Source organism: Ranitomeya imitator, chromosome 5, assembly GCF_032444005.1.
Source record: "Ranitomeya imitator isolate aRanImi1 chromosome 5, aRanImi1.pri, whole genome shotgun sequence".
NCBI classification, from domain to species: domain Eukaryota; kingdom Metazoa; phylum Chordata; class Amphibia; order Anura; family Dendrobatidae; genus Ranitomeya; species Ranitomeya imitator.
In genome coordinates, this window is record NC_091286.1 from 260,218,898 (window position 1) to 260,235,265 (window position 16,368).

The window sequence follows — 16,368 nt, forward strand, 5'->3', positions numbered from 1 at the left end:
AAGTATACAAAAAAATCACAATAAAATGTCAAGGGTAAAACATACAAAAGTCCTTCTGGCGGTTCTCACTACAGGCAGTTCTTGGGTTGGCTGCCTCACATTTGTTCAAAGTCTATAGAGCATAATTTATGTTGTTTTAAAGTAATACTAATAGGGTTGAATTTTGCAGATACAAAAAGAGCGCTATAAACCTACCCCCTGCGGTGTCTTCAGAATAAAGCTATACTTTAAATCATTACATGCCTGAAGGGTATGTTTTATTCTCCATTTTAAACCAATTTAATATAATATATTTTTTAGCCTCGTCATGTCATTTTATAACAAGAGGAAATACTTATGGTGTCATATTTATTCTCCGCAATGAATGCACAAAATGAAAACATGAATGTGAAATGTGAATAGCGAGCTAATAAGCAATATGCCAAAAATGACAGCTAATATAGCACAATGGCCTCAGAGGCTTCTTTTATCTTTTCTAAGTGAAAATCGAGCATTTCAAACAGAAATGCAATTCAGGCTAAACACCATCAGATGCATTAGAAACAAATTTGTCACATTAAATAAAGATATTAAATTAAATTTAATTTAAAGCCTTACGCTTGCTTGTTTATACAGGCCATGACAATTTCAAGGATTTTCAGCCGTAAATAGCATCAAATGATACTATAAAAACAATATTGGCTTACTTGTACCAATGTCAATGCAGCTAATTATGGTCAACAAACTAACCATTATTTATTCAGTGCAATAAACAAATACATTTTTATATACTGGTCTGTATATATCAGGTTCAGCTCAAATTAAAGGGAATCTGTCAGCAGTTTTTTACTATGTAATCTAAAGACAGCATGAGGTAGGGGTTAAACACAAATTTCCTCAATGTCGCTCTAATCAAGCTCCAAGGTTTAGCTTCCTTATAATGATTGCTTTAGTACCAGGAGCTTATCATTGCTGCAACTAGTTGGTCTGTGAGCCCTGGTCTGGCGCCCTCTCCTGTGATTAGCACCTTACTGTCTATGGACATTGCATATACAGAGCCTGGTGTGGGTGGGGCTAGCTTCCTCAGCTCTGCTTTATGATAAATCCATTGCATATACAGAGCCTGGTGTGGGCGGGGCTAGCTTCCTCAGCTCTGCTTCATGATAAATCCATTGCATATACAGAGTCTGGTGTGGGCGAGGCTAGCTTCCTCAGCTCTGCTTTATGATAAATCCATTGCATATACAGAGCCTGGTGTGGGCGGGGCTAGCTTCCTCAGCTCTGCTTCATGATAAATCTAAAAACCCTGATTGTGTCAGAACCGTTGCACCAAGTAAACTTAATGATACATCATTGGATTCAGTTTCTCTTTGCCTACACCTTGTTGCTCTCAGATGACTATATTACTCAGATATGCACAATAAATACTTTCTCAACTTAATGAAAGAGTACTTCTTTTATATATATATATATATATATATATATATATATATATATATATATATACATAATTCGACCGTGATGGTTAGCAGGCACGACTGTTACCAAATATACTGAATCTGACATTTTCAGCTTATGCTTAGGCAATAGTTTACTTAGTTCATTTTGTCAAGTAAAAATATAATAGCATAAGTTATGTAAGAGCATATACGATGAATATCAAGGAAAAAATTCACTTTGTAGTAGCAGTTATATATCTGGATTCTGTTATGACAATAAGAGTTATTTTTTGCTAAATTATTCCAAAGTTATACAGCATTCCCTAGGCTATTTTCATTCTCAGCAATAACAGTAACACTTAAAGGCTTACATTGATCAATTTCTGTATACAAAATAGTACAGCGGAAAAACAGTGGAAAGACATTTTTATTAAATATGTGACTTTGGATAATAGACTCAAAACCTCAAAAACCAGTGTAAACTATAAAGGCATATATAACAATAATATCTCAGTGTCAATAAAGCCATCTCAACTCATTCTCCTTGCAGAATGATCAACAACAAATTGATTGCAACAAGATAGACAGACATATAACATCAAACCTTACTCTGAACAGTTAAGTCACACGTGAGCCTCAAAATTATTCATAGATACTTGAATACAAAAAATAATTTGTCATATCTACTGACTGTCTACAAAGCTTCAACCACATTTATTAACAGTTTTAGACTCATTTTTCAATAATATCCACAAGGGGCCTTGCTTATTAGTAAATGGGTGGAGAAAGAAGCATGCTCTAAAATGCAGTTTTGTGTGTCAGTTTGGCATAACCCTGTTGCCTAAAGTAAGCCATCCAGCAAATAGTGTAAACCAAATGCCAATAGAAATGAAACTACCCAGGTAAGTGGTAATCAATCATGTATAGATGTAAATAAATACAGTACGTCATCATGCTGCTCTCAGATGGATATTCAGCCAACCTAAACAAAGTAAAGCCTTTGAATGCATTTTCTAAGTAACATTGTGTACAATATACATATTATAATGATGAACTCCTATAAATATTGAACACCAAAAGACAATAAATGAAATATAGATACTTGAGCATAATACGTATAACAACATGCATAAAAAATCCCAGGATGATATGTATGGCACATCCACAGAAAAAAACTAATCTACAAACTACGTGTATACAGTAGAGAATATGTGGTTAACCAACATTGACACAGCTATGAAAGTGTAGTGTGGGGAAAAACCCAGCAAAAAGCAGTGAGTATAGTAACAATTAGAGTATACATTGAAAAGCCATTATTACCCATCACCAGTATAATTTGCTTACTGAAATGTGTCCTACCATCGGTGCTCAAACCAATCAGCAGCATTGGGAACTTTTATCCCAGTGAGGAACTGCTATCCCTATTACAATATGGAATGGCAGGTTGGATGTTTTACTGCCACTTCATTCATTCTCTAAGGGTCTGCTTGAAAAAGTCAGGCAGGCAAATAGGGTATGCATAATATGCAGTAAGACATGGACACCACCACTCCATTACTACAGGCATATAAAGTTCCCTCATTCTGTCGACCAGTCTGGGTCAGAGCTAGGGTTGAGCGACTTTTCTTTTTATAGGATCGGGTCGGGTTTCACGAAACCCGACTTTTTCAAAAGTCGGGTCGAGTGAAATCGGCTGATCCTATAGAAAAGTCGGGGTCGGGGTCGGCCGAAACACGAAACCCAGTGCAGTGCACTGGGTCTCTAATGGTTCACAGGGTCTGAAGGAGAGGAAACTCTCCTTCAGGCCCTGGGATCCATATTTAAGTGTAAAATAAAGAATCAAAATAAAAAATATTGATATACTTATCCTCGGACGCACCCTGGTTCTCACCGGCAGACTTCCTTCCTAAGAAAGAGCGCTTGAAGGACCTTCGATGACGTCGCGGCTTGTGATTGGTCACGTGAGCGGTCACATGGGTGTCAGGCGACCAATCACAAGCCGCGACGTCATCTAAGGTCCTTCAGGCGCTGATTCTTGGGAAGGAAGGCTGCGGGTTAGAACCAGGGCGCGTCCGAGGGTGAGTATATACCTATTAGGAATATACTCACCCTCGGACGCGCCCTCGGACGCTTCCTTCCTAAGAAGTAGCGCCTGAAGGACCTTAGATGATGTCGCCGCTTGTGATTGGTCGCGTGACCGCCCATGTGACCGCTCACGCGACCAATCACAAGCCGCGACATCATCGAAGGCCCTTCAGGCGCTCATTCTTAGGAAGGAAGGCTGCCGGTGAGAACCAGGGCACGTCCGATGGTGAGTATATCAATATTTTTTTATTTTTATTCTTTATTTTACACTTAAATATGAATTCCGATACCGATTCCCGATATCTTAAACATATCGGAACTCGGTATCGGAATTCCGATTCCAGATTCAGAAGATCGACGACCTCATGGCCGACCCCACACAGGGGTCGGGTCGGGTTTCATGAAACCCGACTTTGCCAAAAGTCGGCAACTTCTGAATCTGGCTGACCCGTTTCGCTCAACCCTATTCAGAGCAGTTGGACCCCCATGATCATCAAGTTAGCAGCTATCCATTAGGTAGATGATAGCTTATTTCCACCGGACAACCCTTTTACTGTACACTTTGGTCGATGCTACACTCTCTACTTTTAGCTGGGTTTGTGTGACGTTAGTAACTTCTCACGGCCAAGCCGAGAGTCAGAATGGTCAAGGAGTCCAAGGTCAGAAGCCAAGAGTGTACATCATAAACAGAAGAAATAGACAAAAACAAAGTCAGGTAACGTTATGAGGTTAGACTACCGGGAGGATACCAGATCAGATCGGAAGGGTTTAAACAGGCGGATGGCCAGAACAAAGTCCAAGGTCAGGCAACAGATCAAGCATACAGAACTCAAGGCACAGGAGAACAAACCTCACAAGCTGAATATACGTCTAGCAGAGTTCTGGGAGACACAGCTCAGTTAAGTAGCATGGCAATTACCTAGAATAATGGACACTTGGAGACCGCCGATGCCTCACAGTCTCAGATTGGATAGTCAAGCTGTCAATCAACACACTGGCAGTTCAACATGCTCAGCTTGGGTGGCCAAGCTGTTAGTCAAAGTACTGACAGTTTCAACACACCCCTATACCAGATTAGATGGCTGAGCTGTCAGTAACTGCATCCCAGACACACTGAGGAGTGGAACCGTGACAGGTTTGAGTTGACATTGCCCTTTTATCGAATACCTGTGTCAATGTATATTAAACCAAAATTCACTACTATCCATATAGCTTCATGTTTCTGTGTGGCCTACATATATAATCCGATTTATTATTATAATAAAGTAAAAATGTAATATTTACTTTGGTATGGCATACCATGTTTGTGGGAGCTACTTCTGCTTATTCAGAATTATTTCTCTAATAAGTAATAACAGGTGATAAGATCTATGACACTTACCTTAGAAAGATCTCCAGATTCCAAATAGAAACAAATAATAAATACATTCCAAGATACCCACAGCACGAGCCAAACAGCATACTGCAGAAGTGAAAGACAAGGCAGAAAAACACTGTTAACTTTTATAAACAAAAAAATAAACTGTTTTTTTTTTAATTTTTTTGCAAAGTTCTCAACACTGAAAATGACGTAATATTCAAAACACAAACATGGTTAATCATGATTGATTTTAAATTTAGATGGTTTTATGTTATGGAAAAATGTTATCAGAAACTGACTACTGTTAAAATCAAATTTTTATGGTTTTGGCTATGACTATGTATTGATGATAGGAATACACCATTGGCAATTGGGGTTGATCATAGGTTACCTACTCTTTTCTATGCACTATAACCTTAGCACAGATCCCTTTAAATTCACCTGATTTCAATATTTTAAAAAAGAAGCATTTAACTTTGAACATGCATATAATATGAAAATGTAACCTTTTAGGCTTCTCTTATATTGTGGATGAATTCTATTAAAACTAAAATATGGAAATAATAAAAAATGTTGTCAATGTCCTTGCTGCTCCGATACTTTTGACTGACAGGTTTTGCTATGTGAGTATAACCAAGAACCTGAGAAAACATATAATGTAAGTAATGAACCCCACAGAGCCAACTCTCTGCAAAGACATTGGAAGCTGTTCAGTAACCCAAACGCTAAATTTGTATTTTATGGGCTGTAAAGTGACTTGAGAAGTTCTCATAATAAATAAATATTGCAAACATTTATTTTTACCATCCAGTCTTTTGTAATGATTGTAATGTGTTAGTTAATTATTGTATTATATAAAATGCCCCTTAAGTTGATGATCCTATATACATTGGGTTCTAAGGGGTAACGTTTCTCCTTATGGAGAGTGACATACCAGCTGGCTTGTCAAGGTAAGGAGGCTTATTCGCCGTGCAATGCTCCTCTGGGAAATTAAATATGCAAATTGCCTCTTCCGAGAAAAAGAGGACTTAAACTCTATAGCTCCACCTGTTGGAAGTAGCGATCCTGCAAGTCACAATCAACTCTTTAACGAGTCCTGCAATATGACTTAGGATAAAAGCCAAATCAATCCTAAGTCATATTGCAAGACTCGTTAAAAGGGTTGATTGTGAGTTGTAGGATCGCTACTTCCAACAGGTGGTGCTATAGAGTTTAAGTCCTCTTTTTCTCAGAAGAGGCAATTTGCATCTATATACATTATAGCATTATGTATTACCACTATTTTTCCATATTTAAATGAACATTACAATTTGTTTTGTACTATCATTGACGGTTCTTATCACCCACCAGACTATATAAGACATGTAGATCACCTCGTCATAATATGCTTATGTTTACATTTCTTTAACACTTTTCTTTTAGTTCCAGAAGTGAACTGGAGCCTGTAATCACTAGATCACTGATCAGTACCCCGCAATACTTTTGTATTACAGTGTATAATCTTGACAACAATATCCTATTAAGCCCTGGACTTATTAGAAGTACCAACATGGCATTAGAAAGCACTTTATTGAGTACCATGATAATCCACCTGACTATTCGTTTTTTTTAGGGAACTCATTCTCTTTCTAATCGTGGCAATGATGGGGTCACTATTCATCATGGCTTCTAAAGGTTAAGCTGCTGAGATCTTCTATGTGATTTAGGGTACGCTCCAGAAACTTCCTGTGTATAGGTAAAAACATGAGCATTAAGGGGTTAACTCGCGACTGTGAAATTGGCTGCAATTGTGAAACACTTCTGTTCAGCTTAAAGTATGAAAGTATGAAGTATCAAGTATTGTGTCTTCTTAGACATGGTAACCAGCCATTAAGCTTGTACCAATTAGAGAGAGGTTAGCCACTAAGCTGTCACTAAATTACAAAATAAATATTCTTCTTTTTCAAGAGAAATTGATATCAAAATGTCAGCAGGTGTAATGTCCTTTGCAAGACCTTATTTTGCTAGTAAACTAATCCTGTTTTTCTTATTAGGAATAGTTCACTTCTTCTTTACATCTATTCTTATAATGTATCTTCATTAGTAATCAAAGAGATGATACTACCCATAGAGGTTCTTATGCAAATGGTGTATCTCCTAGCAAAAATTGTACTGACCCTGGCAAAAGTGCAATTTGTTTTATTCTTTGCAGTGAATATTAGGCATCGGAAGCCAGTGACAGTAGGAAATACTGATTTTACACAGTGTGTGATTATTTTGATAAGGTTAAACCAACTGTGTCATTATTTCTAATTTACAACTCAGGTTAAAAATACTGATCTTTATCCTATGATCAGAAAATCAATGAAGGAACGTGTTCTAGCATAAAGTAAACTCTTTTTTCAATTATAAGGCATTGACGCCTTACTCTACCTAAAGCCAGCAAACCTACACTTATCACCAGTGATTTAAACATGTACGTTATGGGCAGGTTTTTAAACCACTTTTCCCAAAGTTTTACACTGAGAAGTCAAGGAAAATTAGATATTTCAGACATTAAAAAACATATTTTATAAATTCTGACTTTAATTGTAATCAGATTGAAAAAAAATGTATGGTTGATCTTTTTTTCACTAAACATTCAAAAAAAAAATCTTGAAATGCTACAAATTTCCTACCGGCCAATAAAGAAAACAAGCTTATATTTCCAGTTCCTGGCAGTTCATCTCTCAGAGAAAATAGAGAAATGTATCAAAATAGACAACTTCAATTAGAACAATAATTTATCAAGTGAAATTTAACAGAAAGCTATTGTTTTTTGATGGCTAAATACAGACTATAATTGTCTGAAAAGTCTGTGAAACCCCTTTCTGAAATTTTTTTCCCAAAATGTTCTTAGAAAAAATCCATAAAACCTATACATAACCCCAGTGTTAGAGATGAGCAAAGAAATTTGTGGGAAATTAAATTGTATTAGAATTTTACAAATATCCTCTTTCACTGAAATGCATTTTTTTTTTTTGTAATTCGATTTCCACTTAATCGTTAAGCCTAATTTATTGGGGTTCAGCCAGGAGGCCCCATTTGGTAATCCAAATAATTTAGGATAAAACTGTGTTTCAGTGAGAAATCAAAAGGCCAGATTTCCACTTAAAAATCATTAGGCTAAATAATTGGGGCACAGTCAACAGGCCCAATTTGCTAATTCAAATAGTTTGTAATAAAACTGTGTTTCAGTGAGAAATCAGAAGGCCACATTTCCTCTTAAAAATCATTAGGTATACCAGTGTTGTTCAGGCACACTAGCTAAATAAATAAATAGGGTTGGTGACAGGTGACTGACAGGCGTGGCCCTAAGGTTGTAAAACAGCAGATTACAAGAGAGGAAGGGTACAAACAACATGAGTGGGAAAAAGTGAGGTTGTCGTGGAATAGGCTTTGTGTTCGACGTGTACATGGGTTAGGTGTTCATATTAATGAGAGCTCAACTGAACAAACAGTATCTCGTCCTAACCAAAGACCACTGACAACATTTGTTGCTTGACGGGCTGCTCACACGTGGGTTAGATCTCACCCAGTGTGAATGGAAGCGAACTCTGTTGCTTCACAGAGTCGCTTAAATGAGCGCTGTTCCCTGTTAATAGTGACAGGGTGCAGCTGGTGGATGCTGGTGGGATTCCTATGATTCACCCCCTCTATGCTGGTGATTGGACTCGCTCTGACCCTCGGTGGCTTTTGAGCCTGCACCTGAGGATGCCCGGAGTTAGATGCTGAGTCCAAGTGGGACTGGCCACCCTACACTGACCATTTATCAGCACTTATTAAAGTTTTACTGCACAGAGTGCATACAGCGCCGCTCTAGTGGACGTCACTTACCACCCTTACTAGGGCTAGGAAAGCGCACTGGTTGAGCACCGCGCCGTACTGGTAGTGGCTGCTAATTGATGCAGTAATTTGTGTCTAGTGCTGGATGGCACAATCTGGTGCAAGATAGCTCAATCACCCAATTACTTTCAACAACACTAGGGATGGGAATGATTAAGGAGCTTTCACAAGTTTCAGTCATACATCCACACACACATGATTTCAGTTCTATACTAGCGCATGGCTGAGCGGCCATGCAAGCCTTTTATAGATGTAGCCTTCCGGGGCCTACCTAGAGGACCTATCAGAGCCACTACAGGACCTGAGCATGTGACCTCCAATGACAGGTCGTCCAACGGCATGCTCAGTAGATGAAAAGCAGGACTTACTCCTTGGAACATCTGCTTGCCACTGGTTACAAAGGCTGAACCTGGGGCAGCAGCCGTAACCAACCACACAGTATCAGCTTGAGCCAGATGCTGGGACTGCCGACTCCACTGCGGCTGGGGAAGAATGGGAGACTGCAGAGGATATGGTTTGAGATTCCCCCTGTGCAGCGGCGGAAACTCGACACCTAACACAGTTGTTATGGAAGTGGACATGCCAGCAGTTTTTGTGTCATATAACACATCTTAATCAATCCACCATGAATTATCTGCCTGCACCGCACTCACAGTCCAACAGTTGTTCACTGTTCTACATACTCCACCCACTCTCAGCACAGAAGTCAGCCCTCGGTCCCGAAGTTGTAGTCACGTAAAAGAATGTTTCCTCCTACATGTGCCAAAGCTAAGAGCTTAAACTTTACCATCTCCAATCTGATGGCCACAGAAATACTGCCTTTCCGCCTAATGGATACAAATGGTTTCAGAAAGTTGATGGCAGTTTCAGTCCCAGAGTACCAGTTGCCCAGTCGCCAATGCTTTTTAAATAAAGCTGTGCCTGTGCTACACCATCATGTTGCAGACAACATCATCTGTTCCCTGAAAAAAATCAATGACTGCCAGGGTGCACTTCACCACTGACACCTGGACAAGCAAACAAGGGCAGGGGTGTTATATCCCTCTGACTGTGCACTGGGTGACTCTGGTGGCTCAGGGGGCAGGCAGCCAAGGGGCTGCTCCACAAATAGTTGAATCTCCGAGGCTTGCGGGACAAACCTCTATATCTAACACTTCCTCCACTGCTTCTGGATCCACCACCTCCTCTAGGGCCTCAACCTGAGCCCTTAATCTCTCCCTTAGTCAGACACACATTCCAACTGTGCAGAGAGAATCCACATCACCTACGTACTGCACAGCCAGGGCTCATTGCAACCAGGAAATGTTAAATCTAATATGCCTTGGAGATCGTAGTCACACAGCTCAATAGTTGTGGACAGCTATCAATGCTGAGTTAGAGCAATGGTTATTTCCACAGAACCTGAAGCCAGAGAAGGCTGTGTGCAATAATGGTGCAAACCTGGTGCCGGCCCTACACTTGTGCAACCTCACACACATGCCTTGTATGGCTCACATCCTCAACCTGGTGGTAGAGCAATTTCTCCATTACTATCCTGGCCTGGATGCACTACTGCAGAAATCACGGTTGCCATGTTCTCACCTCTGACATTTGCACCCTGCAGGTCATTGACTTGAATCACAACTGAGGACTTTTGGGCCTACCGATTAACCATTTTATTTACAATGTTCCAGTAGTGTTGAATGCTACTCTGCACACATTGCAGCGACTGTGGCAGCAGTGACGAATCCTGGGGCAGTTTGTTCTTTTGCATAGCCTTGGCTAATGCATTACGGATGTGATGCAAATCACGCTTGTGGAGTGGGCACAGATGAAGGACCTCTGCACCCTTCTTGACAGTTTTGAAATGGCTACTAAGATAGATAGTGCTTGCGATGCAGTAATCAGCATCACTATTCCAGTCATCTACATGCTGGAGCACACTTTGAATAGTCTGCTTGAGGAGGTTATGTGTTGTGAATTCTGTGGCTGAATTCACTCCTGTGGTCACAAGTGGTATTGCAGCTTCTGAGCTTCCTCCCTCAGGTGTTCTGGTGAGCTCGTTGGCTGCTTTGTTATTTAACTCCACCTGATTCTGTCTTCCTTGCTCCTTGTCAATGTTCCAGTGTTGGACCTGAGCTTCTGGAGTTTTCCTGTGGCCTGCTGCTCTGCTTAGATAAGTGTTTCTTTGCTTTTGTTGCTACTTTTTGTCCAGCTTGTCTATTCGTTTTTGCTGGAAGCTCTGAGACGCAAAGGGTGCACCGCCGTGCCGTTAGTTCGGCACGGTGGGTCTTTTTGCCCCCTTTGCGTGGTTTTTTGCTTTAGGGTTTTTTGTAGACTGCAAAGTTCTCTTTGCTATCCTCGCTCTATCTAGAATATCGGGCCTCACTTTGCTAAATCTATTTCATCCCTACGTTTGTCTTTTCATCTTGCTAACAGTCATTATATGTGGGGGGCTGCCTTTTCCTTTGGGGTATTTCTCTGAGGCAAGTCAGGCTTGTTTTTCTATCTTCAGGCTAGTCAGCTCCTCAGGCTGTGCCGAGTTGCATAGGTAGTGACAGGCGCAATCCACAGCTGCCTTTAGTTGTGTTAGGATAGGTTCAGGTATTGCGGTCTACAGAGATTCCACGTCTCAGAGCTCGTTCTATTGTTTTTGGGTTATTGTCAAATCACTGTATGTGCTCTGATTGCTGGCACACTGTGTCACTGGATTGCCTACATAACAGTACAAGGAGCCAACCTAATGATTCTCAATAGAGGGAAAAAAGAAGTTCTGACATCATTTTTTTTTCTCAGCTCTGTGTTCAGTCTTTTTTTTCCCCTAGACATTTGGGTGTTTCAGGACACAGGTGTGGACATGGATATTCAGGGTCTGTGCTCTTCAGTGGATAATCTCGTTACAAATGTACAAAGGATTCAAGATACAATTGATCAGAAATCTATGTTAGAACCAAGAATTCCTATTCCTGATTTGTTTTTTGGTGATAGAACTAAGTTTCTTAATTTCAAAAATAATTGTAAGCTATTTCTGGCCTTGAAACCTCATTCTTCTGGTAATCCTATTCAACAGGTTTTGATTATTATTTCTTTTTTGCGCGGCGACCCTCAAGACTGGGCATTTTCGCTTGCGCCAGGAGACCCTGCATTGAGTAATGTAAATGCGTTTTTCCTGGCGCTCGGATTGCTTTACGATGAGCCTAATTCAGTGGATCAGGCTGAGAAAAATTTGCTGGCTTTGTGCCAGGGTCAGGATGATATAGAAGTATATTGTCAGAAATTTAGGAAGTGGTCTGTGCTCACTCTGTGGAATGAATCTGCGCTGGCAGCTTTGTTCAGAAAGGGTCTCTCTGAGGCTCTTAAGGATGTCATGGTGGGTTTTCCTATGGCTGCTGGTCTGAATGAGTCTATGTCTTTGGCCATTCAGATCGGTCGACGCTTGCGCGAGCGTAAATCTGTGCACCATTTGGCGGTATTGTCTAAGATTAAACCTGAGCCTATGCAGTGCGATAGGACTATGACCAGAGTTGAACGGCAAGAACACAGACGTCTGAATGGTCTGTGTTTCTACTGTGGTGATTCCACTCATGCTATTTCTGATTGTCCTTAGCGCACTAAGCGGTTCGATAGGTCCGCCGTCATTGGTACTGTACAATCCAAATTCCTTCTGTCCATTACCTTGATATGCTCTTTGTCATCGTATTCTGGCATGGCGTTTGTGGATTCAGGCGCTGCCCTGAATCTGATGGATTTGGATTATGCTAAACGTTGTGGGTTTTTCTTGGAGCCTTTGCGGTGTCCTATTCCGTTAAGAGGAATTGATGCTACACCTTTGGCCAAGAATAAACCTCAGTACTGGACCCAGCTGACCATGTGCATGGCTCCTGCACATAAGGAAGTTATTCGCTTTTTGGTGCTACATAATCTGCATGATGTGGTTGTGTTGGGGTTGCCATGGCTGCAAACCCATAATCCAGTATTGGATTGGAACTCTATGTCGGTATCCAGCTGGGGTTGTCAGGGGGTACATGGTGATGTTCCATTTTTGTCTATTTCGTCATCCACTCCTTCTGAGGTCCCAGAGTTCTTGTCTGATTATCAGGATGTATTTGAAGAGCCCAAGTCCGATGCCCTACCTCCGCATAGGGATTGTGATTGTGCTATCAATTTGATTCCTGGTAGTAAATTCCCTAAAGGTCGATTATTTAATTTATCTGTGCCTGAACACTCCGCTATGCGCAGTTATGTGAAGGAATCCCTGGAGAAGGGACATATTCGCCCATCGTCATCACCACTGGGAGCAGGGTTCTTTTTTGTAGCCAAGAAGGATGGTTCGCTGAGACCGTGTATTGATTACCGCCTTCTTAATAAGATCACTGTTAAATTTCAGTATCCCTTGCCATTGTTATCTGACTTGTTTGCTCGGATTAAGGGGGCTAGTTGGTTCACTAAGATAGATCTTCGTGGTGCATATAATCTGGTGAGAATCAGGCAAGGAGATGAATGGAAAACTGCATTTAATACGCCTGAGGGTCATTTTGAGTATCTAGTGATGCCGTTCGGACTTGCCAATGCTCCATCTGTGTTTCAGTCTTTTATGCATGACATCTTCCGTGAGTATCTGGATAAATTCCTGATTGTTTACTTGGATGACATTTTGATCTTCTCAGATGATTGGGACTCTCATGTGAAGCAGGTCAGAATGGTTTTCCAGGTCCTGCGTGCTAATTCTTTGTTTGTGAAGGGATCAAAGTGTCTCTTCGGTGTGCAGAAAGTTTCATTTTTGGGGTTCATCTTTTCCCCTTCTACTATCGAGATGGATCCGGTTAAGGTCCAAGCCATCCAGGATTGGACTCAGCCGACATCTCTGAAAAGTCTGCAAAAATTCCTGGGCTTTGCTAATTTTTATCGTCGCTTCATCTGTAATTTTTCTAGCATTGCCAAACCATTGACCGATTTGACCAAGAAGGGTGCTGATTTGGTTAATTGGTCTTCTGCTGCTGTGGAAGCTTTTCAGGAGTTGAAGCATCGTTTTTGTTCTGCCCCTGTGTTGTGTCAACCAGATGTTTCTCTTCCGTTCCAGGTCGAGGTTGATGCTTCTGAGATTGGAGCAGGGGCGGTTTTGTCACAGAGAGGTTCTGGTTGCTCAGTGTTGAAACCATGTGCTTTCTTTTCCAGGAAGTTTTCGGCTGCTGAGCGTAATTATGATGTGGGCAACCGAGAGTTGCTGGCCATGAAGTGGGCATTCGAGGAATGGCCTCATTGGCTTGAAGGAGCTAAGCATCGCGTGGTGGTATTGACTGATCATAAGAACCTTACTTATCTCGAGTCTGCCAAGCGCTTGAATCCTAGACAGGCCCGTTGGTCGTTATTTTTTGCCCGCTTCAATTTTGAGATTTCGTACCTTCCGGGCTCTAAAAATGTGAAGGCGGATGCTCTGTCTAGGAGTTTTGTGCCCGACTCTCCGGGTTCATCTGAGCCGGCGAGTATCCTCAAGGAAGGAGTCATTGTGTCTGCCATCTCCCCTGATTTGCGGCGACTGTTGCAAAAATTTCAGGCGAATAAACCTGATCGTTGTCCGGCGGAGAAACTGTTCGTCCCTGATAGGTGGACTACTAAAGTTATCTCTGAACTTCATTGTTCGGTGTTGGCTGGTCATCCTGGAATATTTGGTACCAGAGAGTTAGTGGCTAGATCCTTCTGGTGGCCATCTCTGTCACGGGATGTACGTACTTTTGTGCAGTCCTGTGGGATTTGTGCTAGGGCTAAGCCCTGCTGTTCACGTGCCAGTGGGTTGCTTTTGCCCTTGCCGGTCCCAAAGAGGCCTTGGACACATATTTCGATGGATTTCATTTCTGACCTTCCCGTTTCTCAAAAGATGTCAGTCATTTGGGTGGTCTGTGATCGCTTTTCTAAAATGATCCATCTGGTGCCCTTGGTTAAATTGCCTTCCTCCTCTGATTTGGTGCCTTTGTTCTTCCAGCATGTGGTTCGTTTGCATGGCATTCCTGAGAATATTGTTTCTGACAGAGGTTCCCAGTTTGTTTCGAGGTTTTGGCGAGCCTTTTGTGGCAGGATGGGCATTGACCTGTCTTTTTCCTCGGCTTTCCATCCTCAGACTAATGGCCAGACCGAACGAACCAATCAGACCTTGGAGACATATCTGAGATGTTTTGTTTCTGCAGACCAGGATGATTGGGTGTCCTTTTTGCCGTTGGCTGAGTTCGCCCTTAATAATTGGGCCAGCTCGGCTACCTTGGTCACTCCATTTTTCTGCAATTCTGGGTTCCATCCTCGTTTCTCTTCAGGACAGGTTGAGTCTTCCGACTGTCCTGGTGTGGATTCTGTGGTGGACAGGTTGCAGCAGATCTGGACTCAGGTAGTGGACAATTTGACCTTGTCCCAGGAGAAGGCTCAACTTTTCGCTAATTGGGGATCTGGTTTGGGGATCTGGTTTGGTTATCTTCTCGTCATATTCCTATGAAGGTTTCCTCTCCTAAATTTAAACCTCGTTTTATTGGTCCATATAGAATTTCTGAGATTCTCAATCCTGTGTCTTTTCGTCTGACCCTCCCAGACTCCTTTTCCATACATAATGTATTCCATAGGTCGTTCTTGCGGAGATACGTGGCACCTATGGTTCCATCTGTTGAACCTCCTGCCCCGGTTTTGGTGGAGGGGGAATTGGAGTATATTGTGGAGAAAATTTTGGATTCTCGTGTTTCTAGACGGAAACTCCAGTATCTGGTTAAATGGAAGGGTTATGCTCAGGAAGATAATTCCTGGGTTTTTGCCTCTGATGTCCATGCTCCAGATTTGTTCGTGCCTTTCATGTGGCTCATCCTGGTCGGCCTGGGGGCTCTGGTGAGGGTTCGGTGACCCCTCCTCAAGGGGGGGGTACTGTTGTGAATTCTGTGGCTGAATTCACTCCTGTGGTCACAAGTGGTATTGCAGCTTCTGAGCTTCCTCCCTCAGGTGTTCTGGTGAGCTCGTTGGCTGCTTTGTTATTTAACTCCACCTGATTCTGTCTTCCTTGCTCCTTGTCAATGTTCCAGTGTTGGACCTGAGCTTCTGGAGTTTTCCTGTGGCCTGCTGCTCTGCTTAGATAAGTGTTTCTTTGCTTTTGTTGCTACTTTTTGTCCAGCTTGTCTATTCGTTTTTGCTGGAAGCTCTGAGACGCAAAGGGTGCACCGCCGTGCCGTTAGTTCGGCACGGTGGGTCTTTTTGCCCCCTTTGCGTGGTTTTTTGCTTTAGGGTTTTTTGTAGACTGCAAAGTTCTCTTTGCTATCCTCGCTCTATCTAGAATATCGGGCCTCACTTTGCTGAATCTATTTCATCCCTACGTTTGTCTTTTCATCTTGCTAACAGTCATTATATGTGGGGGGCTGCCTTTTCCTTTGGGGTATTTCTCTGAGGCAAGTCAGGCTTGTTTTTCTATCTTCAGGCTAGTCAGCTCCTCAGGCTGTGCCGAGTTGCATAGGTAGTGACAGGCGCAATCCACAGCTGCCTTTAGTTGTGTTAGGATAGGTTCAGGTATTGCGGTCTACAGAGATTCCACGTCTCAGAGCTCGTTCTATTGTTTTTAGGTTATTGTCAAATCACTGTATGTGCTCTGATTGCTGGCACACTGTGTCACTGGATTGCCTACATAACAGTTATGGTCCC

At 41.8% G+C, this 16,368-nt stretch overlaps 1 protein-coding gene across 1 annotated transcript in view; it reads right to left on the minus strand.

Annotated features, from left to right (window-relative positions):
- The window catches only part of NKAIN2 (sodium/potassium transporting ATPase interacting 2), a 1,573,379-nt gene that overhangs the window by 830,163 nt on the left and 726,848 nt on the right, over window positions 1–16,368 (minus strand). The window contains exon 3 of the mRNA XM_069726099.1: window positions 4,885–4,965. Coding sequence (XP_069582200.1) covers window positions 4,885–4,965 — 81 coding nt within the window. The remainder of the gene's footprint in view (window positions 1–4,884; window positions 4,966–16,368) is intronic.